This window comes from Halichoeres trimaculatus, unplaced genomic scaffold (genome assembly GCF_033239565.1).
Source record: "Halichoeres trimaculatus isolate MK-OKI-2021-1 unplaced genomic scaffold, fHalTri1.1 fHalTri1_scaffold_19, whole genome shotgun sequence".
Taxonomy (NCBI): domain Eukaryota; kingdom Metazoa; phylum Chordata; class Actinopteri; order Labriformes; family Labridae; genus Halichoeres; species Halichoeres trimaculatus.
The window spans coordinates 16,946,288-16,971,818 of NW_027437197.1; the positions used below are offsets into that span (position 1 = coordinate 16,946,288).

Sequence of the window (25,531 nt, forward strand, 5' to 3'; positions counted from 1 at the left end):
TTTAGTAGTACTTTTTTATAGTGTAGTTTGAATATTTGCGTGGTAGTGCACATTTTTAAAGTGACATCCAGTCTGTTCCAGAGTTTGACTCCACAAACAGAAATGCACAAACTTTTAAGAGTTGAGTGAATGATTGGTAAAATGAAATTATGTTCACCCCTTAGATTATAGCCCCCCTCTCTGGTTTTGAATTTTTTTTGTAAATTACCGGGTAAATTATTGTGCAATGCTTTATATAGCACCTGAGCAGTCATCAGATTAACTATGTCACAGAATTTTAGCAATTTTAATTGTAGAAATAGAGGGTTAGTGTGATCTCTGTACCCAGCATGACTTATTAACCGTATAACTCTTTTTTGTAATGTGCAGATCTTTTGTAGCAAAAAAAATCAAACATGTTCAAAATCCTGGTCGCTCCTCGTGAAGGTATCGCACAGTCGAAGCAGCGCCACGAGCCGACTCGCCTCAACCTCTCACACTGCAGGTGCGGGATCTCTGAAGTTGGTCTAAAGTTGGATGAAGTTGGTCTAAAGTTCATTTTAGCTGTCACTGTGTATCTCCTGTTCTCACTGGAGAATTAAGAGACTGTTCTGCCAACATCTGCCTGACCAATTTCTTGTCTATACCAAGCGGCAACCTCCGGTCTGAGAATATGAGACAATGCAGAAGTGCTAAAATCTGCTGTTTCTCGAGTGGTCGCTTGAGGCTGGCTCCGGAAGTCACATAGACACCAAGCCTAAAAAAGCGATTTTCAAAACAGAAATTAACGAATTTACAGCCTGGTTCAAAAAACGTCTCCTGTCTGAGTCGCTAATTTTACTATCCGCACCCACTGTATGATTTTTTTTCCTAACTTGGCTGTTCAGAGGATATTAAAATCACAAGCTCGCCCATTCAGAGGCACAGCTCAGGGTCACGTGACCGACAGGCGCCCTATAGCTGCATGAGAAGCCCTTGCCACCACCAATATGGCAGCTATAGCTGATGTGCTTTATTTTCCGTTTCAGAAACAGACGGGTGACGTCAGGAGACTACGTCCATGTTTTATACAGTCTATGGTATATGAACGTCTTCTTCTTCTTCTTCTTCTTCTTCTTTTTTGTTGTCTCTTCACACAGAATGGCACAAATTGCCAAGACAGTGCGTTTGCTTTTGTTGAGCATCTACGGTGTGCATATTCCACTTCTGGGTTTTTTCTTCTCCTCCCTTTGACGTTGCAGAGCTAGATACAAGAGTCCAGCTCCCAAACGTCTAAGGAGAAGAAGGATACAGAGTCTGACACGTGGACGTATAGTGTGAGCAGTGAAGTCTTGTGAGGACATGAAACTTTTGAACTGAGCAATCTAGTCATACAGTTTGAGATGGAGCTGAGTCAAACGATTTAAAATATCGTACAGTGTATGCCCGGCTTTAAGAGGCGAAGAGCACAGAAAGAAAATGAAAAATTAGAAAGTGATACAGAAAGAGAAGATGAAAAGACAAGTGAGCCAGAGGCAGGGAGAGAAAAACAACCACAGATGGCGCTATCTGAGAAAAGAAAAGTTGATAGCAAAAACAACTATGACTGGAGTTTCTGAATATTAGTTGAGTAACCCTGCTTTAAAGCAGTTGTGTTTCTCAGACTGGATCCTGTGCCAAAGTGTTATTCATCCACCATTGCCTGGGAAAGCTCTTCTTCTCCATTTGCAGTAAAAATATCTGATCTCTTTTTGGGCCTTTCATTTTGTTGTCTAAATTGTCCTTGTGTAAGAAAAGCTGAGGGCTGAACACAAAGCAAGAAAACTGTCTTGCAACACACATGGTCTTAGGATATGTGCACCCAACAGCATGTGACATTGACAGTAATAGTGCCTTGCAGTGCAGATGTTCAGCCACAGCTGAAGTGGTAACACGCTTTAGTGTGAAGTAGCCTCAAGTGTTTGCATGTGTGTGTCTGCACAGCACACGGTCACTCGGCAAAGCAGGTCGGGTAATTGTTGTTAATTACTCGGTGACTGCGAGAGTATGGCTGAGTGGGAGACAGAGCCAGTGGGCGATCTTCAACACCACTCCATGCGCCCTGTCTCTAAGCAGACGTCACTTACTGACCCCGGAGGTCACATGACACACGCAGGCGTGCTGGGTCAGGAAGTAATAGAAAGAGATAAACACAGAAACAGTGTCTCCACCTGTCTCCTGTCGTACTTCTTATCCATTATCCTGCCTATCCACATCTCTCACAGCTTTGTTCTTCTCTGTGAGAGCTTTTGATGAATCAGAACAGGGGATGAAGTGGTTCGACGAGGAAATTGGAACAGAAGAGGGCGAGGTAGCAGGAAGGAGAAAAAAGACAGAGGAAACGGAAAGAGGAAAAATATAAGGAACAAAGAAGATGTTTGCTTGATGTTTCCACAACCAGGCACACACACACATTCCTGTGCAGCAAGCAGGAAAACTTCGGCAGATGAATTATTATTATTCTGTTTGTAGCCTATATATAGCTATGGTTCTTGACACTCTTAGTTCAATACCCTAAATCGACAAACACACACTAACAAAAAATCTGCCGAACAATAGTATACAGAGCGAGATCTCAGGAGACCAAAAAAATCAAGCAGGTCTTCAAACAAAAACACTGTGAGCAACCAGTAAAGCAAACTCTGACAAACTGAGGTCTACGCACCTTCCCAAGAGCCTGTTAGTGATAATAAGGACGGGATATGGAGTACTACAAGAAAAAAAAAGGGTAGCATACGGATCACGCCTCGGAGCCAGAAAAGAGTCATGTGGGAGCGCTCTTTAGCAGAGTAGAAAGGCGTGAGAGGAAGAAGATGACTGGAGGAGAAGGCTGCGGTGAGTGATCTGGGTCCACAGCAGGGGGTCCATCCATAATACAACACAACACACATGACTAGATGAGAAGAGCTACCTTATTGAGTCTAACAGAACAGCCCGCCTTCATGTTCCTGTTTCTGTGTTTTTGCATTTTTTACGAATTATGTAATACAGACATCAAAGGTGTTACGCATCGGCCCAGGGAACTGATTGCATCTGGTTTAGGATTTGATTTCAGAAGTCTTGTCTTCGTCACTGTGACGCTGTTCTGTGGATTTCTGGCGATACATTGTCAGATGTGGTTAAGGTTTCAGCTGAATGAAACTACTGACTGAAACGATAACTGTAGCTTACAGAATCCTTTAGTTTAAGTATTTAATAACTCTATTGTTTTTTAATCCTCATTCTGAAAAAGAGGAAGACAAAAAAGGTTGCTAGTGATCTTACAACTTTAGCTAGTTGGGTAATCAGAGTTTTTTCACATCGCAAAAACATAAAAGACAACTTAAAAAGACAAAAAACAACTTCCAGACAAAGAAAGAACAAGCACGTTTTTTATCTCAAGAACAATGTCAACTTTCAAACAAAATCTGCCGCTAGCAGCTACCTCATGAATCAAGCTAACGAGTCTTGAAATGATTATAAATATTACCTTTGTTGCTCCACGTTTCAGTAAGTTAAATATTTCCTTCCTTAAACTTTTGCTCCTTTGGCTTTGGAAAAATAAACACTCTTTTATAAAACGTATACTGCTCTTACCACAGCTCCATACAGCTGAGGCCAGGGTCAAAGGCATGAGAGATTTTCTTTCGCTTAATACATTTCGACATGGGCAGCTACAGTGGTGTGTCGGTCCTCAGGGACTTTATGTTTTCTGTTACTCGTATTCTGTTGTTCAGTATTTCAACATTTATATTCAAAGTCAGAAAAAAAGGGCATGCTTCTCAGTTTCAGCGGGCTGAAATTCTGCGTGGTTAAATATCAAGCTTGCAAATCTTTTAACCCTTTATGACCTACCATACCAAGTCTACCAAGGCATAACTCTACATTTTTATAAGCTGTAGTGTCATTTTTGCTCATAAACTTTTGCTGTACGTCAATACAACCCTTATATCCCAAACTGTAGGTTTATCTATTTCCTTCATAAAATGTCTGCAGACTTATGTCTAGATTAACTAACTAAATTGCCAAAAAGTGCAATAAACCATTAAAAAAATAGACAAATCGGCCGGGTCGGTATTTGGCATTCTGAGGCATATTGGCATCTGCCTTTTTTTAAAATCTGACGACCAATATGAAACAAATATATAACTGCGTTGTTGCAGCTCTGATGCAGCTGCTCCACTGTCTGCAGTCACTACTCAGTCCCCAGCACTGTCCCACCCACAGTATCATCTGATTGGTTACAAGCAGAGCCATGGCTTGGTGAACAGCCAATCAGCAGAGCAGTTATTACAGTTATTGCAGTTGCTTTGAAATTTTGGAAATCTTTATTTACTGTAGAAAACTTTAGCTATTTATTTTTTTAGGTTTTCATTTAACTTTATAAAACATGCCTGCCTGACCCAACTGGAGGCTAAGAAATAGTGTTTCAAAACACCCTGTAACATGTAATAGTGGCCCTGATAATCTCATTCCAAAGTGTGGATTATGATCAGGCATATATTTAGATGGGAGATTTTTCAAGATCACTAAGAAACTCCTCACAGCCCCTTGAATATGCACACTGGGCTCTATCAATGTTGTTCCAGCTCACACAAAAAGTGAACTAGCCCAAAGTTCAGTTCACAGCGGTTCAAATAAACATTCATAGTTCATTTTTGGAGATGTTGAACTTAATTCATGGTCCAAGAAATAAACTAGCTCATGTTCATTTTTTTTGCTACAAGTTCTCTCTTTCAGTAGAGCCATCAATGCCTTAACCCATATCTCTCACACTAATTCCCCAAATGTATGAATCCCTGCATGCTATCATAGCATCACAGACAGAAATAAAGGAACCATACTGTGTGAACTGTTTGCAGGATGCTGTATGCACGTAGTAGAGCTGACGGTATCGGTACTCAACGGTATCAATTCTCTGTTCTTTTTTGTATTAATGTGGTAAAAAATATCAATTTGTTTAAGAACGAAATGTTTGGTTTCTTTTTCTAATTTTACATATTTATTCTTTGGTAAAAACTTGCATTGCTGTGTTCATGTCCAGCATGGAAAATCACATGCTCTTCCACTCCCTCACAGTCACAAGGATGCATTCAGGTACCTAAACATGGTGCCTTTTGATTTTTCATGTATCGGTACTTGGTACCTTTGACAGACTTTAGTCGGTATCTATAAGAGTACCAAATTCGGTACCCATCCCTACTCAGGAGTGAAGTTTGCTCACGTTCAAGTTCATGAATTATAAACTGAGAGGTTCAGTTCACTGTTCATGAAAATATGAGCATGTTAAATGAATCTGGTAAATTTCAGATTTCAAACGCCAAAGCATAAAGCATACACAACTTCTTGGTCTTGGTGATGATCTCAATCCCGGAATAAATGATGTCTATTTTTTTTGCACTTTCTATACTCTTTCTTACATTTGTTTTCTTAAATGCTGCGGTGACTCCTGAATTTCCCCTCGGGGATAAATAAAGTATTTTCTATTCTATTCTATTCTATTCTATAACAAAAACATCCAAGACTTCCTTGCTCTTTCATATCACAACGAATCCTCAAATATAGACAAGGGCTTCATAAGCTTTTCCTGCAGAAGCCACCAGGCCTTTATTTGAGGCAGACTTGTACTAAAGGTCGACCTTTATATCATATCCTCCTTGTCTGAGAAGTTCGGCTGATCATATTTTGGTAAAAAGTGAGGGATTGTGCTGCTTTTTGCGCTAGCCTGACCAACGAGTATAAAGGAGATCACATTCTGTGCTGCAAAGCAAATAGTTAGACTATATGAGAGTTTTGATGTTCAAAAACTGTTGTGATCGAGACAACAACAGCACATGGTGTCTTTTTGCTTCTCATTTTCAGTTACAGATAGAGTATCTGACTCTGTAAGGCAGCTATGGCAAAGATAACAAAAGCGTGTAACAAGTTCATCAAAAGATGTACTAAAACGTTATAACCTTCCAACGAATTAGATGTTAATATCTTTTTTATATCAGGGAGAAACAGTGTTTGTTCCTGCGACTATAAACTGCACGTCAGCTAATGCCTCCTGTTCCTCTCACATTTCCTGTCTCAGTTTTCTGTCTGCTGTCATGTGACAGTAAAACCGCTCAAAAAAGGTCAGAGCACATGAGTCACGTCAGGCATGTCTCAGCTCTGCCCTCTGAATAAGAGACTGTAGTGGAAGTATTGCTGGGTGAATTGGATGCTCAAAGATTTTCAGTGTCTGTAGGAAAATATGACGAAGGAATAAATCTGCTCCTTATACATAATGAATGTATTAACAATTGTTTTTCTTAGTAGTATTATATAACCTCTTTGGGAACAACTTTTCAATTTTGCCTTTTAAGCTGTTTCAAGTTTCTTGAACGTGCGTTTAGACTACAGCGCTGATAAGCTGAATGTCTCACATTATCCCTCCTGATCAAAGAGGCCTCCCCACACTCCTATCATATCACAGCAGATGCAATCTACCAAAAAATGTGGAGAGAGATAAAATAGAAATGAAGGGGGATAGAGAAACGGGGGTGAGAGGATATGAGATCTTACAGATGCTGTTATGAGATTTCCTGTTGGGAGCTGTGAGGTCCCCTGCTAATGGAACGCACACTCCGAGAGGGTGTGTGAGTATAAGTGTGTCCTGCGCTTTAACTCAGAGGTCACAGAGACTGAAAGGAAAGGGCTTCTTCATTTAATAAAGGGGTCTCCGAAGCACACTCTCCTGTCTCCTCACACTGTCATTCTTCTTCAGGCTCTGTCCCATTTTTCTACTCACAATTTCCTCCTCCCTGAACACCTCCCTCTCCCCATCCACACAGCCTCCTCCATCCACCACATTTCCTTTTTCGTTCGACTAGTTGCTTGTCAGCACCCAATTATCACTTATCCTGTTTTTCTCTCCTTCCTCCTCCAGCTTCTCCTCTTCACGCCTGTCTTAGAACAAAGGCGGTTACGTTTTTTTATCGAGCACCGATTCCTCTCTGACCAGCTTGAACGCCACACGTCTGTCAGATAATTGCCCTGTTGACCATAATCACTGCACAGCCGTTTTCTTTACGATGTGAAGCTGAAGGTGTGAAGCTCAAATGCTGTCACTTTGTGTTCCATGTTGCGTAATATCAGCCTTTTTAAATAAAAATCATAACCTGTAACACAGCAGTGGACGTTGTAGAAGCGTTTCAACCTCCCAGCTGGGCGCAACATCAGATGAAAAAGCCCGCCGTGTGAATATTGTGAATTTCAAATCTCTTTTTTCATCCTAGGGGGTGATAAAACATGTGAAGGGAGTAACATCTGCTCTCTGTGTGAGTCTGAGGCACACAAAGAGCTAGTCTACTGTGGCTAATATAGCTTATTACACCTAAAGCTAAAAGCAATGGAAATTTAAAATTGGACAGTTTGGGTCCGTCGGCCCGTCTCTCACACAAACGCACAAACACAGACAGATATTCAAGCCCGGGGGGACAGCTGCTCTCTGACACACACACAGCAGCAGTTTAAGTGACTGAGGTACTCTCCTCTGCTTTCTGCACAAATATCTCTCCGCCAGGGCTGTAGGCTCAGCCATCCTGGGTCACTGAATCACACACAGTCCTAAGGGGTGTTCTGCTTATTAAAATTAGTTTGGAGGAACACAAACAGTTGGTTAATAACAGAAGTGAGGGGCTGAGGATGTTTCACTTCTTCTGCTTAGTTGCAAAAGGATAAAATGAGAAGCCCACCACTATTTATCATGGCTTCTTCATCGCTGCTTCTCAATTATAAGTACAACATGGTTACAAAGTGTTTCATGCAGATTAAATTAACATTTCTGTTTCATTCTGCTTTATTTCCTTGGCCTCTTATTTTCTTAATCATTTCCTGGGGATTTTGTGAATAATATAAGCTCGACTTCCTCCGAGGGCGGCGGAGGATTTTTAAGGATAGAAGAAGAGAATGACTCGTATATGTGGTGCCTGACATTTCAAGAAGACAAATAATAAAATGCCACTGAAGATTGGCTCTCACAACACGGGAAGAAAATAGGAAAGAAGATGAAGTGCGATAGCGAAGGAGAGTAAGTGGTTTCACAGAGAAGAAAGCTAAATTATGGAACATACTTTGCATTCACTTCAGCAAATTTCCGATAATGTCAAAACAACTTGTTACTCGATTCTGATAACTAATGTGCTGAATTTTCAAAGAGCATCCACTAAAGATTTTCATGTTAACATGTAGTTTAGCGTGTAGTTATTGAAGCAGCACAAGAGAATTAACTGACGTATTTTCACTCGTTTGATGGTTTCATGTGCTGTTAAAAACAGTTTTGAACAAGCAGTCAGCTGAATTTAATTCTGATCTCACTGTTGTACACTAGCTTTTTAGCATCAAAATGTGGACAGACCAAATTAGCATCTTGCTTGTAAACTTAGGGGTGTGTTACAAAGTCAAAGGATCTCTGAGAAGATTCAAAACCACTGGTAAAGGCGGTGGCTATGGTGGTCCTATGGTGTTCTGGAGTTTTTCCTTTTTTTGCTCCTGTATTTTTCTAGAGATCCTGTTATGGTCGCATTGTTTGCACACGAAACCAGTGGTCAACAGCCTGTAGCATGCCACTGCTAACCGGTGCTAGGCCCAGTGTTCCCTGTGAGGAGAAGGAGGCAAGGACAGTGTGCTGGTACTGCTGTGTGAGCTAAAAAGAGACAACATTGATCTGTTCTTCCGTCAATATGTAAGATCTATCTCCAATAAGATGGTTAAGCTGGCAGTGCTAGTTCACACCGGACACAAACGCCACATTGGAAGGATTTCACACGCTGTGGGTGGACAGGACAAAGAGGAGTGAGACTGAGCAGACTGGTTGAGAAGGCCAGCTCAGTCCTGGACCCTGTGGAGGTGGTGGCTGACAGGAGAATTATGGCTGAGTTGTTGTCTGTGATGGACATTTTTTTTTCTTTGTGACAGTTTTGACATTATTCTTTAGATATATTCTTATTGGAATTTTTGCACTATACACATTCTTGTTGCTGCTGTAACTATAAATTTGCCCATTGTGGGAAGAATAAAGGAATATCTAGTACAATGAAACATAAGATGTCATAATATGTGAAAACAAACAACTGTTTACTGACTGGGTTTAAAAAGGGGTAATACAGTCAGGCAGTGTTGTATTCAGGCCAGAAAATAACAGTTAATGTATATTAAGCCCATTCCAACTTGGGTCTGTGTTTCCCTTTGAAATTTCTTTTATCCTCTGCACCTTAGATTTGATAAAGAAATGTCTTCTCTTTACAGAAAAGTTGATCTGAAAATAATAAGAATAAGAACAAAAATTGGCTATGAAAAAAGGTCTACCAGGTCTATATATACAGAAATAGATACGGAAGGAGTAAAAAAGAGATTAGATAACTGACAAAAATACATCTCGACTGGTCACCTTGTTTCACTGGACTGAAAAGTGTCCAGGTTTCCTCACTGGATGTCACAAGCAGAGCTGGAGAGATTTAACCAGAGAAGAAAGGATGAGAAGAAAAGAAAAGAAAGACAGGCAGTGAGTGAAGGAGTGGGCTTTGTTATTGTAGCAGGAGAATGGTGACGTGGCGTTAAAAGGCTGAATGTTGCGATAAGAGAGGAATCCGCGGTTAGGAGAAGCTTTCAAATATGAGACGCTGTTTACACAAAGGCAGAAGAGGAGGATTTAACACCAACTAAGACACACACAAACACACACCGACACACACAGTTTCTGATACACAATATGACACAACCCTTCACTGAGGCCCAGCCAGGAAATGAGCCTGAGTGAATGTTGGGAAGATGGAGAGTAAGCGGGAGATTAAAAGGCAAGGCGTGAGGAGGGGTAGTCTGAAGAGAGGTGGGAGTATGAAAGACAAATCTTACTAAGAGCATTTGAGAAGAGCTGTGTGCAAAGCTATCGTTGACTGAAATCCTTTAGAGCATCAAAGATTTACTCATCGTGCCCAAACACATGAAACACTCCTTCCTACCCCCCCATTCAGCATCAGCTACGTTTCTCCTCACATCTTCACAAGCCTCAGTCCCACTTTCTCACTCATGTGCTTTCAATGGCACTTTCTTTTTTCCCATCTCTACTCTTGAATCCAAATAACACAAATTACCACAAACCCCTCTGTTCTCACAAGAAAAAAGACGATTCACACAGAAGCCACAACTGTGACTGTGTGTTTGTCTGCTCCATCACCGCCGTCCTGGAGGTTGTTAGCACATGTGCAGGGTTTTGCACCGTCTGCCAACATCAGCACAAACACACCCCAGAGTCATTACACACACACACACACAAACGCACACACACTGCCCTGTGCAATAACCCATCCACCTACAGGCACACGTGCAATAATCCGCATTTGCACACAAACACACCTTCCCACTTGTACACTATAAACAGCATTTATCACAAATATTATGATTCAAATATCACTGGAGGTGCAAGTATTAAAACTAATAAGCTCAGCCCCTGTGCTGCACTTACTGTTTCTCTCTTTTCCTTTTTTTTCTCCCCGTCCTCCCCTGTACAAGAACTCCCGCCATCTCCCTTCATCCCTCCCTCCATCAGCCGCTCCAGCCCCAGATGGTAAAGCACTGTGACCAATTAAAGACTTCCCTGAGGATAGAACCCGTTATAGCCCCAGCCATCTGACCATTCCTGTGTGTGTGTGCGTGTGTGTAGACTATACAAAACGTATCCCTGTGTTTTTATCCGTGTACAAAGCCGTGTCTTGGGCCAAAAAGGTATATTGGCACATGAATCCACGTCTAGAGCCATATCTAAAGCTTACTGTGTGTGCACAAAATGACCGGATCTACAGTATCAGCTCCTTAAGCAGGGGAGGAGGTGGAGGAGACAGTGTAAGCTGAACAAGCAGGTGTGTGTGTGTGTGTTGTGTTAGTGAATGAGAGTTTTTAAGGGAGACAGAGAAGGGGAGAGGGGGGAAAGGAGTATAGTGTGGCTAAAGCGTTCAATCGACAGGCACCCGTCCAGCAGGGCAGCAGATGAGGGAGCAACTGTCTGTCTGTGCTGCCAAGACTGAGGGGAATTAGGCATATGCCAACCAAACCCCACCCCTCTTATACACACACACACATACACACCAACAAAAACAGATCACTACCCTCTCTCTGTCCTCGCCCTGTGATGGGTGCCCACCCTGGCATGGAGGCACAGGTGGCCACATAAGCCTGCTGCTGCCCGTCACTCATCACGCCTCTCTGTTAGTGTGTGTTTGCCTCACACAAAGTCAAAAGTCCTTGCTCAAGCTATTAAATCTGTACTTTGAGTGTATTAGATTCTGCACTACAGATCTGAGATAGCCGTGTATCCCTGAGACGCAGCGCGAGGGTCGTCAGCGCGCTCACCTTGGTGTTGCTACACCGAAATGAGTTTAGCCTCCTGGGCTCCTCCACTTCTTCTTCTTCTCCTTCTTTTTGCTTTCACTACACCAGCACTCAGAGAAACTCGCCTGCAGCTACAGCTCTACAGCCCACACTCAAACTCACTACATCAGACATTTTTACTAAATCTCACTGTTTCCAGTTGCAAATAATGAGGCTGTGATTAGTGTGCTGACGAGGTGGGTGTGATGCTAATCTTTAAAGAAGCTATGAGGAACGTCAGTTTGTCAAATTTTGGGCGTCCCATGGAAAAACTGTGCACGTCATCCATTTCCTGTGCGAGCTGTTGTAGTGTTCAGTAAAGATAAATCTCATCCTGATGTCTTTCAGCTGCCGGATGCACATATGTTTGAAACTTTGCAGAAGAAAATGTTTTCATCAGCTCCTTCAGTCTGCAACATCTTGAAGGTGTTTGGCTGTGCAGATCATAAAAAGGACTCTGTATTTGTTTCGGATGGTTCAAAAGCCAGTTGAACACCCATCATTGCAGGTTTGAACCTATGTCTGCACTCTGAGAAAAAGCAGCAACTTCGATCTGAAATGCAACAAACTGCAGTTCCTCAAATGTCCACTAGAGGCTTGCTGCTAAAGTGCTGCAGCCTCTGTTAATACCCATATAGAAGTGCCTCAAAGCTCTGCCTCTTTTGCAGAATCACCAAAGTCAGATTGAGTTAGCACTTTTAATACAATGCCTGCCACCATTTGGCTCTAAAACCCTTCCTCAGAAAGCAATGTGTGATGTCACTAAGACTCTGTCAGTGTTTTATACACTCCGTGCCCCCGGCTGGGAGGAGGAGGTGAAGGAGAGTGTCTCCACATTAAATCTTTACTAGAACCAAGGGGGACAAGCGAAAGTAAATCCCCTTTATCCTCTAAAAATGAAGAAATAATAACTTTTCTTTATTTGTCCTGATGTTTATTGCAGCTTGGCTGGCTTCCTCTTTAACACACATCCTGTCTCCAGTGAAGATCATAACTTCTCAGCTTCACATTCTTACCAATAGATGCTTTCTTCAGTGTTTTACTGGTTTCTAAAGGAGTCAGGTTGTTCTGAAGAGTAGAGAAACAGAAAACGATGATCTTTGAGGCAATCCTTACCCAGAAACAATCTGTACTTGTTGGAACTTGCTTTGCAGCCCTTCAGGATACAGAATCCATCAAGGAGCACTCAACACTGACTCGTAACATAAAGATGAATTATTAACTGGATTTATTATCTTTACAGACAGAAAAAAAAGAAAGGAAAACCTCAAGTGTCAATAAACTCTTCATTAGGCTCCCCAATTTTCATCTTCTTCTTTAGGATTTCATCAACCTCGCACTGCTTCACTGCTTTTGTCACCTTTCTCCGGCTTCCACCAGCTGATAAAAAAACTCAACATCACCTGTTCCTCACATAAGGCCTGACCTCAGTTCAGCAGGATTTTCCCGCCCTTGCTTAAGCAACAATAGCATTCTGGCACACAAACAAACTCGAGGCTTTTATGCTTTATTCTGAAGCCAGCTGTGCACTAACAGAAATGTCTCTACCAACCACAAGTTAGGTCACAGCTCCTCTTCAACAATGCTGATTGTCTTTCTCAGCACGTGCAGCAGAAATCACTGAATGAGTGTTTGTCTCTGCATCTTAAATGTGTCTGTAAGCGCTTCAATGACCTGCTTTGAGTGAGGGCATGACTGCTAATATCTGTGCACATGCTCGTCCACTCTAACTTGTGAATGGGTTTAGGTGTCCATGTCAGGACAGGAGAGGTAATCACATGTGCAGCTTGAACCAGGAGAACCTGCTGCCCCTCCTTATGCCCCGACGAGCTTCAAAGCAGCTGTCAACATCAAACAATGCAGGAGCAGCACAAGTGTCCTGGACCCCACTCTCAAGCGTCAGTCCTGGCGGCGATTATACAGCAAGTCCCACTGTTTACTAACACAAATTCGGACGACGTGAACACAAGCAGTCGTTAGCACATCCATATTCATGCTGAATACATATTCAAACTGTGTCTGTGTTGTGTTAATCTCACAGAGAAGAGGCAGCGGGCCCCTGAGGGTTAGCGCTTAGCTAAGCTAATCAAATCAACTACAAGAACAGTGGTGCATCTTTAGCCTATTATATAAACATTAATAAACATATACACTCCAGCACACTTCAACATATGCACACTTAACTCACACAGCACAATCACACACACACATACACTTCTGTAGAGTATTTGTTAACATTTTGAATCCTCTCTCATTAGCCTAGCTCTGTAGCGTGGGCGATGAGCTAAATGTGGAGCCTCTCTTGCAAATGTTTCATTGTTAGCCTTATGAAAACATAAATTATGTCAGAGTGTATGCTTGAAAGTGTGTCTGTGGGCTAGAGGAGCATTTAGATTCATGTTTAATGGAAACAGTTTCCTAATTGGCCCTCTAAACTCATCAGCACTAACAGTCAGAGCGAAAGGCTGGGTTAAAGCTCCACACTGCTTCACCTACAGGTCCTCAGGAGACCACTGAGTTCATGGCCTGACCTTGGACTAGAGCTGAACCAGGTCCCAATTACTTTCAGCATTATTCACAAGGGCATGCTAAGTTTTTGGGGTGTGAGCTGTAAATGTGACAGTTTCTTCCTTATTGCGGTACATTGAGAGCGTATAAATATCAAGGTTATGCAGGTGTTGACAGAAAAAGAATGGGAACACAACAAGTAAGGCAATCTATCTACTTCTCTGGATGCCTTTTTTTATTTCCTGGTAAGGAGCATGCATTTGTGGGATGAGCCCATATTTTTTTCCAAATCTTCTCTTCCTATGCCAAACAGCTTATTCTGCTTTTGAATGTTCGTACTAAGATACTATGGATTGTTAATTTGATCAATTACTCTTAGAAGAATCTGTGATAGATTAGTAATGCCTCAGGGATTCAGTAAGGGGGTTACAGACTAATGAGGGCAAGAGGTGCAGTCGTATGGTTTCTCTCGCTCCCATTCTCGAACTATTTCCTATATTTAGCCTAGCATAGAGGTTTTCTAAAGTGGGGTTTGGAAAGATTGTTACATATGACATATGATACTGCACTTGTTTATAGTTTACTAGAACAATATAAACTTATTCAGACAATGTGTGAGGTAGGGCACTCAGTCATAGATGCTTCAGCTCATGATTACTTTAGTATACTAGTAACTGGGGATGCACAGATATGAAAATTTTGGCCGATACCGATATCTGATATTAATATTGGTGTTATGGCTGATAACCAATATTTACCAATATCAATATTGGTAATACAGGAAGAGAGACATAAAAGGAGAGAGTCTACTCTTCTTATGTAGTATTGGTGTTTACATAGTCATAGAAAACAATATTATTCGGGTCTTGTAAGATCGTTCAAGATGCTCTGAAAATGGCCGGCAACTAATGAGTAAATATCAGCCCACTTTTACACACCGATACGTTAAAAAAAATGACCAAGATCAGCCGATACCGATATTGATACCGATATTGATACAGATATATCATGCATCCCTACTTGTAACACAAGCGGAATATCTTTATATTACCTTCACATAGTTCATATGGCAGCAATTAGAAATAAGTAAATAGTAAATTAAAGGTTACTAGGTGAAAAATGCAATGGGCTAAAATATGCAGGGTTTTTTTTAGTCCTGACTAGTGAAGGCAAGAGCAGCATGTGTGTGGTTTCCCTCATGCTCATGTCTCATACTACTTCCTCTATTTAAGGATACAACATAAAGTGCAGAGACAATCTGGCTGAAGCTCGAGCTGCTTGTTAAGTGATTGCACATTAATATTCCTGGCAGCATTAATGCTCTCTCTGTGTTTGTTTGTCTTCTTTGAGAGCTTGGAAAAACAGCATTTTGGAGCTGGGCTAATAATGGTCAGGTCTACTTAGATTGTGTCTGCGTCTTTTCTGTGTTTTATCTTAATAATGCCGAAGCGGGTGTCAGCTTCTGTCTTCTTCTTTTGCAGATGTGGATTTAAGCTTCAGCCTATGACGACCTTCAGCTCCATCACTGAGGTCTTTTTGATTTAGCTGAGGTACATCAGTTGTTTTTGTGATACTCGACCTGAATTAAGATAGTTTGTGTGTCCAAATCTCTGCATGGAAGCACATGCATTCTTCATACAGTGCCTTACTACACAGGGTCCTTTGAGGATAAGTGTCACCAGACTTGGAGTTATTTTATATTTTACCCACATTGTAGTCCATAACCTACTCCAGTTGTCCTCATTCTGTACATGTTCCAACAGTAGTGTACCGCACGTCCTTTGGGACTAAAAAGTATTAAGGTGTCTCTTCACCCTGCTCAACAGCCCTGTTTTATTCACACACTACATGTTTTTTTCAGCAGATGTATCGTCTACCACGGCGATCCACCGGGCTGTTAAAGCCCTCTTCACTGATGTTTAGTAGAAAGGATGTCTTCCGATGGGAGCACTACAGCTCTGCCTCTCTCACACTCAATTATGGGTGCGACATCTGTCCTGACTGACAGCTCGCGACAGAGTGTAACTGTGACTGTGTTACTCCATGTGTGTATATGCATGAGCCTGTCTATGGTGGGTCAGAGTGGCAGTAATGTTATTGAGCAGGAAGCCCTGTCCGCTAAAGTAGATGAGATGTGCGAGGAAATAGCGGGCCAGACATGGTGATAAAATCTCTTTCCATTTGGAGTCCGGCCTGGTCCAGAGCTTAGAGCCAGTATGTGCTTACACTCGGAGAGACAGAAAAAAGAAGGGGGAATGTAATAGTAAATGAAATGGAGAGGTGAGAGTAAGGCCAAAGAAAGGGGGAGCAGAGAAAGCGAGAAGTGTCACAGGAAGGAGAGACAAGGGAGATAAAATGCCGGAGTCAGACACAGGCCTCTGCTCCCAATCAGAGCAAACAGACAAAGATATACAACTTCCCCTCGTCTATTCATCTACATTCTCTCCTCTTCCCCCTTTTTCCCTCAAGTGCATCAAACTTTATCTTCCATTTTTAACATAAAACTTTGCTCGTGTAATTGCCTTTTCCAAAAAGGACTCCCATCTTCATCTTTCCCTCCACCAGCCTCCCTCATCTGTCTTTATTCAATCATTGCTCCCCTCTTCAATCACCGTATGCCTTCCTCTTGTGATGAAGCCCGATGAACAGCTGTATTGACAAAACCATATACCTGCATGAGCAACACCAGGCCGAGGCAGGGACCAGACCGAAACCACTCTGGAGCTTTGGGATTGATGGAGCAAGTGAGATTCAGATGAGGAGAGAGATGGGGAGGGGATTCAGGGAGGAGGGAGGGTGGAGGGTTTCGATGTCACCCTGTGAGAAGATGAAATGAATGTGAGATGACATCTCCACATTCGGTCTATCTCATTAAGTGAAGTAGAGGAGTGCAACTTGGCAGCGGCGGCTCCCTCGTGAAAAGAAAGGCAGAGGAGGGACACAAATCAGACACACACATGCACACACACACACACACGGTACCACAATGCTGAGCTCAGCGGAAGCGTGATTCAGCCACTCTTACCCTGCATGTATGTTCAGCCAGGCTATGCTACGAAAAACAAACACTCCTGCTCTTTCTTTCTTCTCAAACGCACACACAAAACTAAACAAATGCATTCTGACCTCCAGCTTCACAGATTTCGCCAGGTGAGGTGATTCATTCTCTCTACTTAAAATGCAGGAAAATAAAATATAGCCTCACAGATAATGAAAATGTAGAGTGTGACTGGAGAAATGTGGTATTTTGCCGTAGCTTATTCTGAAAATGGTTCGCCCAACACTTCGCCCTCTTGTTTAATTGAAACTCCTGGGTCTCATCTCTTGCCTTTTTCTTCCATCCCCCTGTCTCCCAGTCTCCTCCATTTGTGCTAGCTAATTGCATTTAGAACTTGTACGGCGGTAAGTAACTGCATTAACCTCCTCAGTCACATCAGGCGGAGACTATTTAAAACGCACCCCTATAGCGCTGCTTGTATTGTGGGGAATGCCTCGGGGAGGTGTAACCAATCACATTGGAGCGGAGTGGAGGAGCTCATCATTTACTGGTCACACGTTCCATTCAGAATCACCCCACTGCTCGTTTTCCAATACGACCGCCTCTGCCCCTGGTCCTCTCTTTCCAAATATCCTTATTTCAGCTGTTTCCTCCTCAGCTCATGTGACTTTCTTCAAATCCACTTACTGCCAACCTTAATTATTCCACTGTCACACATCTGAAGATCAACGTTCTCTTCCTGTCTGTTTCGCGTTGGCATTGGATAACAGAAAGATGAGGATAAAAAAAAGCTTTTGTTTGAAATTCACTGAGGCTGTGGTACTCCAGCTCTAATACTACATTACTACAGCACCGGGAACGGATGACTCCTGCCAAACGCGGGGGCTGGAATCTGAATATCTGCCAGCATGGTGACTCCTATGGTGCTTTCTAGGACAGGGAGGGTAGAAGTAAGAGCAGTGTGATGCTCGCTGTTCTGCTAGCTGTTGGACCCACTTGCACACAGCCTGGTGCGTAGGATAAAGACGGACCATGATGGCCATGACAGGCTGTTGTCCTTTTTATTCCGCAATCTGACGCGTGGGAGGAAGTCAAACGTACACACATGCCCCTAACATACTCACACACCCCGAACACACTCACACACACACACCCGCCACACTGATCATCGTCAGCCGTTAAAGGGGACATATCATGCTGATCCCTGATTTAATACTTACATATAATATAATAAATTTGAAAACAAGACCTTTCACCCCCTGAATTTTCAAAAAATGAGATATTGTATTTTTTTCTGATATCCTAGAACGAGATTTGATGCCTCTGAAAATAGGTCATTGCCAGTTGGCCGCGAGATTTCGACCGTCGTGACGACACAAGGATCCTTTCTTTTTATTGGAGTAATCTGATAAAGCAGCTCCTCCTCTGTGATGTCAGTTAGTCACACAACCGCCACCGAGGGATACACCCACCAAGAGCTGAGTATCAACGTATAAACTATACATGTTACAGTACCGGTTTGACTCACCACACTGAAGCGTCCTGAGATGATCTGTGTCCAGGTGGATTTTCTTCCTCCTGAGCTGCAGAACCGTCCGGGTCTGACTCGGGGTCCAATACAAAAGAACGTATCCTACACTCTGCCATTTTATTAGTGCTATCAATGCCTTACAGTGAAGTTTTGGCAAACAGCAAACTCGCTCGGTCTTCTCCATCCAATGTGGCGATTTTGTAAATACTGCCATGCTGCAAAAACTGACCCCTGGCTCTACCCCCTCCACCCCTCTGATAGAACTGACCAATCAGAGCACAAAGGGCTGTGACGTTGCGAGGTTACTGGAGGTCATTCTCAAAACGGAGCGTTTCAACAAGATCTTCAGAATGGCCTAAAATGAGGATATTGAGAATGCTATTGTGGGGCAATGAAGGAACTAAAGACTTGTACTGAGGGCAGAAATGCTTTACAGGCATCCTAGTCTAGCATAGTGAAAAGGAGAAACAAGCAAGATATGTCCCCTTTAAGATTAAAGTGTGCACAGAGAAACTCCAAGTGACCTTTGAACTTGTAGAGCTTTACAACACCCAGGTTTAACGCACACCTTGTTCAACACTGAGAGGAACAAAAACAAACACCTACTCCTGTACAAAGACACAATCTGAGATTACAAGCAAGAATGACTCAGGAGAATAAAAGATCTGTTTAATTACAACAAATTAACAAGAGAGACTCTTATTCTGCCTTTGCCTCACAGTCAAACTGTTTAAATAAATCTCTCCAAATGTTGTTTTCCTCACATTATTTAAAGACAAAAAGGAAGCAGAATTCATCTGAATGTTTCCTTTAGACACAGCGTAGTTCACACCTTCAGGCTGTAGAACTTAACTGTCAATCTGTCACAAAAGCACTGAGAAAGTGCTTCACTGAGGCATTAATGTGACATTTGAGAGACATTTGCCTTCATTATGATGAGCATGTCAAATCTGATTTTCCCCTCTCAGCTTGTCAGTCTGTGGAAGTAAAGCGGTGTAAACATGGGAGCAAGGATCCAAAATACAACAGCGAAGCAGCAACACATGCAGCCCTGTTAGAAACAAACGTCTGTTTGTGAAGGGCAGTGTGAGCTTAATGTGAATTAAAAGCACAGATGGATCATTTAAGGTGAGAGTTTAGACATCCAACAGGAAAAATAGGATGTTAATAGGTTATATCTCCTCCGTTGTAAGTTGACTGCATGCTCTCTCATCCATCAACTCACACTGGCTGTGTTTCCTCCTGCATGTTGCAGAAGCCGCGAGATTGAGGGGTTCCCATGCTCCCCACACCAATAAGTTTTTCCTCATCCATGTTGGGGTGTAAAACCTCAAACCTATTTACTCTTGGTCATACAATGCTTATATTGTTGATTTGTTGCTGTAGTTAAGCTAAAAACAATAATGTCAACATGGTTTATTTTATTTTGTAAGTCAACAGGTGCTCTAACGCAGTTTCAGTTCACGTTCTTGCTCTGGTATCCTGCAATAATAGAAGGGCTACTTGTTTTGGAGGGCTGAGACACTAATAGAGCCGATGCTGTGACGGAGCAGAGATGGACTTGGTGTATTTTGGTCAAAAAACCCAAATCTGCTCGTATTTTAGCTCCATTTTTGGTCTCCACCAGCTCCCCTGGGGTATGCCACTTTATTTCAATGTCTCATCACATTGATTTGAATTCAACCCCATTAGATCTGCTGCTGTGATGAAGGGGAGACAGAGGGGAGACTGACTTGCTCTATTTTGGTCATAAACCCCACACCACTTCAATTTCAGCTCCACTTTTGGTCTCCACCAGCTCCTCGGGGAAACATCCTTCTGTTTCATATCTAATTCAGCTACACCAACCAGTCACTTCCTTGTTTCTCCTGCTGTTCACATGCTGAGCAGGTAGTGTACGCTGGGACTTCAGTGTTACTTTTAACTGCCTGCAACTGCTGGAAACAAGCTTGATGAGACTGAAGAGACTGAACCAAAACGGTCCAGTTGTGGGCCGTAAAAACCATGAAGTGCGAGAAATTATGAAGCTCTGTATGGCTGAGGGGAAGGCAGGACTGGGTGATTATTCTGTTTGGGGCATTTTAAAATGAGGTTTTAAATCACTTGAAATTTCACTTTTAATATGGAAATATTAATAGGAGGTGCTTTGAGTGCGAAGGGCGATGGCTCATCTGCAACCTTAAAAAAAGCCTCTTTGCCTTCCCTTAAAATCAGAAAAATGTCAAGTCCTAACCTTTGTCCTGAGTGGAAAAATGATTATTTCCCTGCATCTGCTTAATTTAGAGTTATTCTTTCCTCGTGCGTAATGATACCGCACAGCCTGAGGCAGTTTTGGTACTGCAGAGAGATGCTGTCTGATTTGATTTATCTACGTTTAGTACCACTGTGGGTAAAAACACACACACAAACCACTTTATCGTTGCTTCTGTCCAGAGATCATGTTTCTACCCGCACGTACGAGGTGTCTGATTCCCTCTGACAGAAACTACATGACATAAAGAACGCAGCGTCACAGTATCAGGGAGAACGGCGTCCAGGTGCAAAGCAGAAACTGTTCTCCTCCTCAGGCGGCAGGTATTAAGTTCCATGTTAAAGCCTCTCCTGCTCTTTGTACAGAGAGGTGACAGTGGATGAAACACATCCCTGTGAGTAAGCCTTCTTAATGCAGCGCTCAGGACACAGATTACTGCAAGGCCTTCTAGTCCTACATTAACCCAAACACCCCCCCACCATACACACATCAGCCTGTCCTACTATCTCATATCCTTCCTCCTTCCCCTACATTTCCTCCCTGCTTGTGTCCTCTGCCTCACGTCTCAAGGTTTCTTTTTTAATACAACAGAGCAAATTAGAGAAAGAGGCCACGGCTGATGAATGGAGACAGACAGATGACAGGGTGAAAGACGGGAGAGGAGAGGAGATTGGGGGGATGGGGGGGAGAAAAAGCAAGGTATTGTTTGCCACAACGGTCCGTAGAGACATAGAAGCAGCTGCTGGGGAGGACGTGTCATGAGAAAAGACTGGACCCTACTGCGTACCCCTGACCCCTGAAAACTGGGTTACGAGGTTAAAGACACAGAAAGGTTCAGATAACAAAGTCCCCTAACACCTCTGCTCTCACACGCACGGCTATAAATACAGCGCACTATCAGCAGAGCCGTTTGACAATGTCCTGCGCCTGAGCCTTGACCCACATTCACATTACACACTCCATTTTCTAGGAAATAAATCTGCTCGAGTCCTTCTGATACTCATTGATAACAAATTTAACCCTTGGATCTGTTACGTGCACTTTAACTTTTATTACGCTCGACAGACTTGACCAGAAAAACAAAAGTTGAAAAAACTAGAACACCAAAAACAAAATCTGTACTTTGAGTCTCATTTGCACTTTGACCCTGAGAGTAAGGTCACCCATAGCAGGCCCAAAGGCACGAAGTTATGAAGGGAATGGCATCCCAAACATAACAGCTGTGTCTTCAGCAGTTCAGGGCCTGCTGGGTGAATCTAAATATGTCTCTGTATAAGGAAGAGAGGGATGGGAGTAGGAGACAGTAATTAGTGCTGCTGTTTGAAACATATCGTGTTCATGATTTAAACAGCTTAGGGCAAGGAATGAATATACCAGATATGGGAGGAAAGTACGTGAGAAGGGACAAAAATAGGAAGAAAGAGGGCTTGGTTTTCTCCAGTAAGAATAGCTGGGACTTAGCCTCTTGTACTAGCCCATAAAAGGCTCATGTTAGATTCTTTGCACCTTTAACACCATGTTTTATTTGATTTTATTACACCATGTTAGTCATTCAACTCCACTTCAGTATTACAGAAGTATCCTTTTAACACAGCCTAGCTTCCTGTAGGGACCCAGAATCTGGTTTTGAAACCTTTTTCATTTCATTTTATTTGGACAACACTGATCACTGGCTGTTTCCTCCTGATTTTGTTGTTGGTAGCACTTGGCAACATGTAATAATGCTGCTTTGCTTTCCATGTGCACTGTACTTGATTGGCTCACAAACCAAAACGAATTAACTGAGCAGAACATCAGTTTATTTCTGTAGGGAGGAAAGAATACACCTTTTAATTTTCTGTAGCTGTGCTCTAATAAAACCCTGCACTGCTACCTCAGAGTGAAGTCTTGCATACTGTACAAACAGTGGTTTCACTTGTGGTGATAAAATATGGTGGAATAGTAAATTAAGTCAGTGAGAGTAAAATGTCAGCACAATCCATCTGAAGTATATTGTTCTGCTTGTGTTCACGGCGTGATTTGTTGCTTTAAATCAGCGTTCTCACATAATCTATTAACACTGTTTGCTGGTGACAGTGCTGGAGAGTATCTGTAAGTCAGCGGGGTGTTTAAGAGTGTGTTTGAGTGCTTAAAGACTCACCAGTGAGGTTGGTGCGTGCGCTGTAGGACCCCAGGTACTGTCCGTCTGTGTTGGGCGTGTAACACTCAAACAGTCCCTGGTCCTTGGCCTGCACTTTGGTGATATGGAGCACCGCCGAGTCTCGGCTCAGCCTCTCCACGTAGATCTCCTTATCGTTTACCCTCTGAGCGTACACGGCGTAGGCGTAGTTTGGCTGCGTTGTGCTCACGATGCGGATCTCCCGGTCTGGCACTGATGACAAATACATGGACCACTCGAAGTCCTGCTTCATGCCTTCTTTGTAGCCTGTCACATTACACCAGATGGTGACGTGCGAGCCTTCGGTACGGATCAGCGGGCCGCTTTGTACGGTTACAACTCTCTGGGCCACGGCAACACCGGCTGCACAGGTAGGAGGGGTGAGGAGATAGAGGGAGGGGGAGGGTGAATGGGGGAAGGCAGGCAGGGAGAAAAGAGATAACACGGGTTACAAAACTGCAGTTTAAATATTTAGCATTAGCAGAGTTTATGCACCCAGCATCTCCCAGGGAGATACAGAAACAGTGTGACATGTGCAGCAAAGCATTCCTCAGAGGGCTTACTGAGGTTGAGGTGCACTGACACACACACAAATTCACACACATACGCAATCACACAGTATTTGAACATCACTAACCACTTCAAACAGTCTCAGCATCGCTCTGTAACAGCTGCCATACAATCATGCTCCCTGCTATTACACGCACTCACATGCTAACCCTTCAGCACACGGAGAGCGCTGCAGCGAGGGAGGCAGACATCTGGGAGGCAGGTGAGGGGTCAGAGTGAGCGTGTAAACACAGGTCAGCAGGGCTTGTTATGCGAGTCAAACAGTACAGGGGCCAGGTATACTTGTTCTAATGGATAATAAGCAGCGCTCAGCCTCAGGCAGCTGCAATATTTAGAGCTGAACAAGGATGTGCTCAGATTTAGAAAACAAGCAAATCTGCTCCATGTTTCAGATCATTTGGGATGTTTTTTATTCATGAGGGGGGGACTGTGGCTCAGAGGTAGAGCGGGTCATCTGTTAAACTGATCAATTATGATTTGACCCCCAGTTCCCTCGTTTGTCTATTCTTTGAGAGCTACCTAATCTTATTCACGAGGACTAAATATGATTTGCTTTTGTTTCTGTTAAGGTTTAAGTGTGAGTCACGCGCACTGAGAGCCAATCCTATTTTAACTCTGATTAAAGAGGAAGGATCTTAACTATACGTTCCTTTTGTTCCACTGCAGAGGAACATATGTGTATCTCGCCTTCACCCTATGGATGCACGCACAAGCACATCCCTGCAAACACACACTGCATTCACCATTCAGCCGACAACTACAAACATCCCTCTCATCAGCGCCAGAGACAACAGAGCACTACACATACCCCCCCAACACACCCACCCACATCCAGACAGACGGACAAGTGCGATGTTTCCTGTCTGCACAAGCAACTGGGGATTGCAGCTGTGTTTAAGTGAGTGTGCGTGCATATGTGTGTGTATATGTGTGTGTGAGAGGGAGGGAAAGTCTGGAAGTTGCCGTGTCTTAGGGCACAATGCGCTGCATTAATAATTCACCAGAACAGCTTTTTAACTTCAACATCCTCTCCCTCCTCATAGTAACTTCTCTTACATTTCCACTACATCCTAACTTCCATTCACTGATATTAGTTCGACTTCATTTACACCGATACATGAGTGTGAGAGTGTGTCTTTTTGGATCATTTCCCTCCATTCATCCCGTCTGGAGCCTCAGGTTGTCGTCTGTACTCACTTTTTTCAACATGTTTCCACCCGTGCAGCGTGTGCTTATAAAATCTTTACAGATGTGCCTCCTTCTCCTGCTCTGAATGCAGTCGCAGCAGCCACGCAAAGTGAAAACCGATTAAAGTAAACATTCCTTATGGCTTGATTTCTCCCTAAAGACCTCCTTAGGACTAATCAGTGCTTAAACTTACACTGGTGTCGACTCTTAAATGCAGGGTGAAGGAAAGTGTTTTAAACAACCGTGTGGCTTCACATCTTCTTATCAGCTGTGAGACAATCATAAAACATACTGACGGATGAAACAACAAACAAATATTAAGTATGCATCCACACTCACTGCGGCGTCACAACCCCCGAGCAGTAACGTCCCTGTAGGGATATTAAAGGAATACTGTACAGGCTTATGGTGATAAGAGGAGTCGACCACAGCTCTGAATGTATTTTGAATAATTCTGTGCTTATTAATTTTTCCAAAAGCACTCTTAAATTTTTAATGCAAGTTTGCTGCATAAAGAAACACAGTTTTTGACACTTTTTTAAGACAGTGGCACTAAAATAATCAATAGCTTATAAACTTTTTGAGTTTTTTTTTACATTAGATTAAAAAAATGGACTGAAAAATAAACTAGAGATGATGCAGATACATGATTCCTTTAAAGAAAGGTCATGATGAAGTTTAATTAATGTGAAAAGGGCTTAGCTGCTTTCTGGAAATACACACCTGATCAAAACTTTAAGACCAAGAAGAACTTCGCAATAGACATGCACCGGTCGATCATCGATTTCCTTCATTTTGGGGCATCAATGATTGTCCCATTCTTACATATGAAACTGATCTTATATACCTCTGGAAGGTCTGACAGCCAGCTGTTGTTGCTTTTTGCACTGAGACCTAAAACTCAGGACGCTTTATTGGTTGTTTAAGCTAAAACATAAAGATTTTATTGTTTCACATGCA

The 25,531-nt window shown here is 42.7% G+C and overlaps 1 protein-coding gene across 1 annotated transcript in view; it reads right to left on the minus strand.

Moving 5' to 3' along the window:
- Window positions 1-25,531, minus strand: part of igsf3 (immunoglobulin superfamily, member 3) — an 83,006-nt gene that overhangs the window by 38,926 nt on the left and 18,549 nt on the right. The window contains exon 2 of the mRNA XM_074694311.1: window positions 22,796-23,176. Coding sequence (XP_074550412.1) covers window positions 22,796-23,176 — 381 coding nt within the window. The remainder of the gene's footprint in view (window positions 1-22,795; window positions 23,177-25,531) is intronic.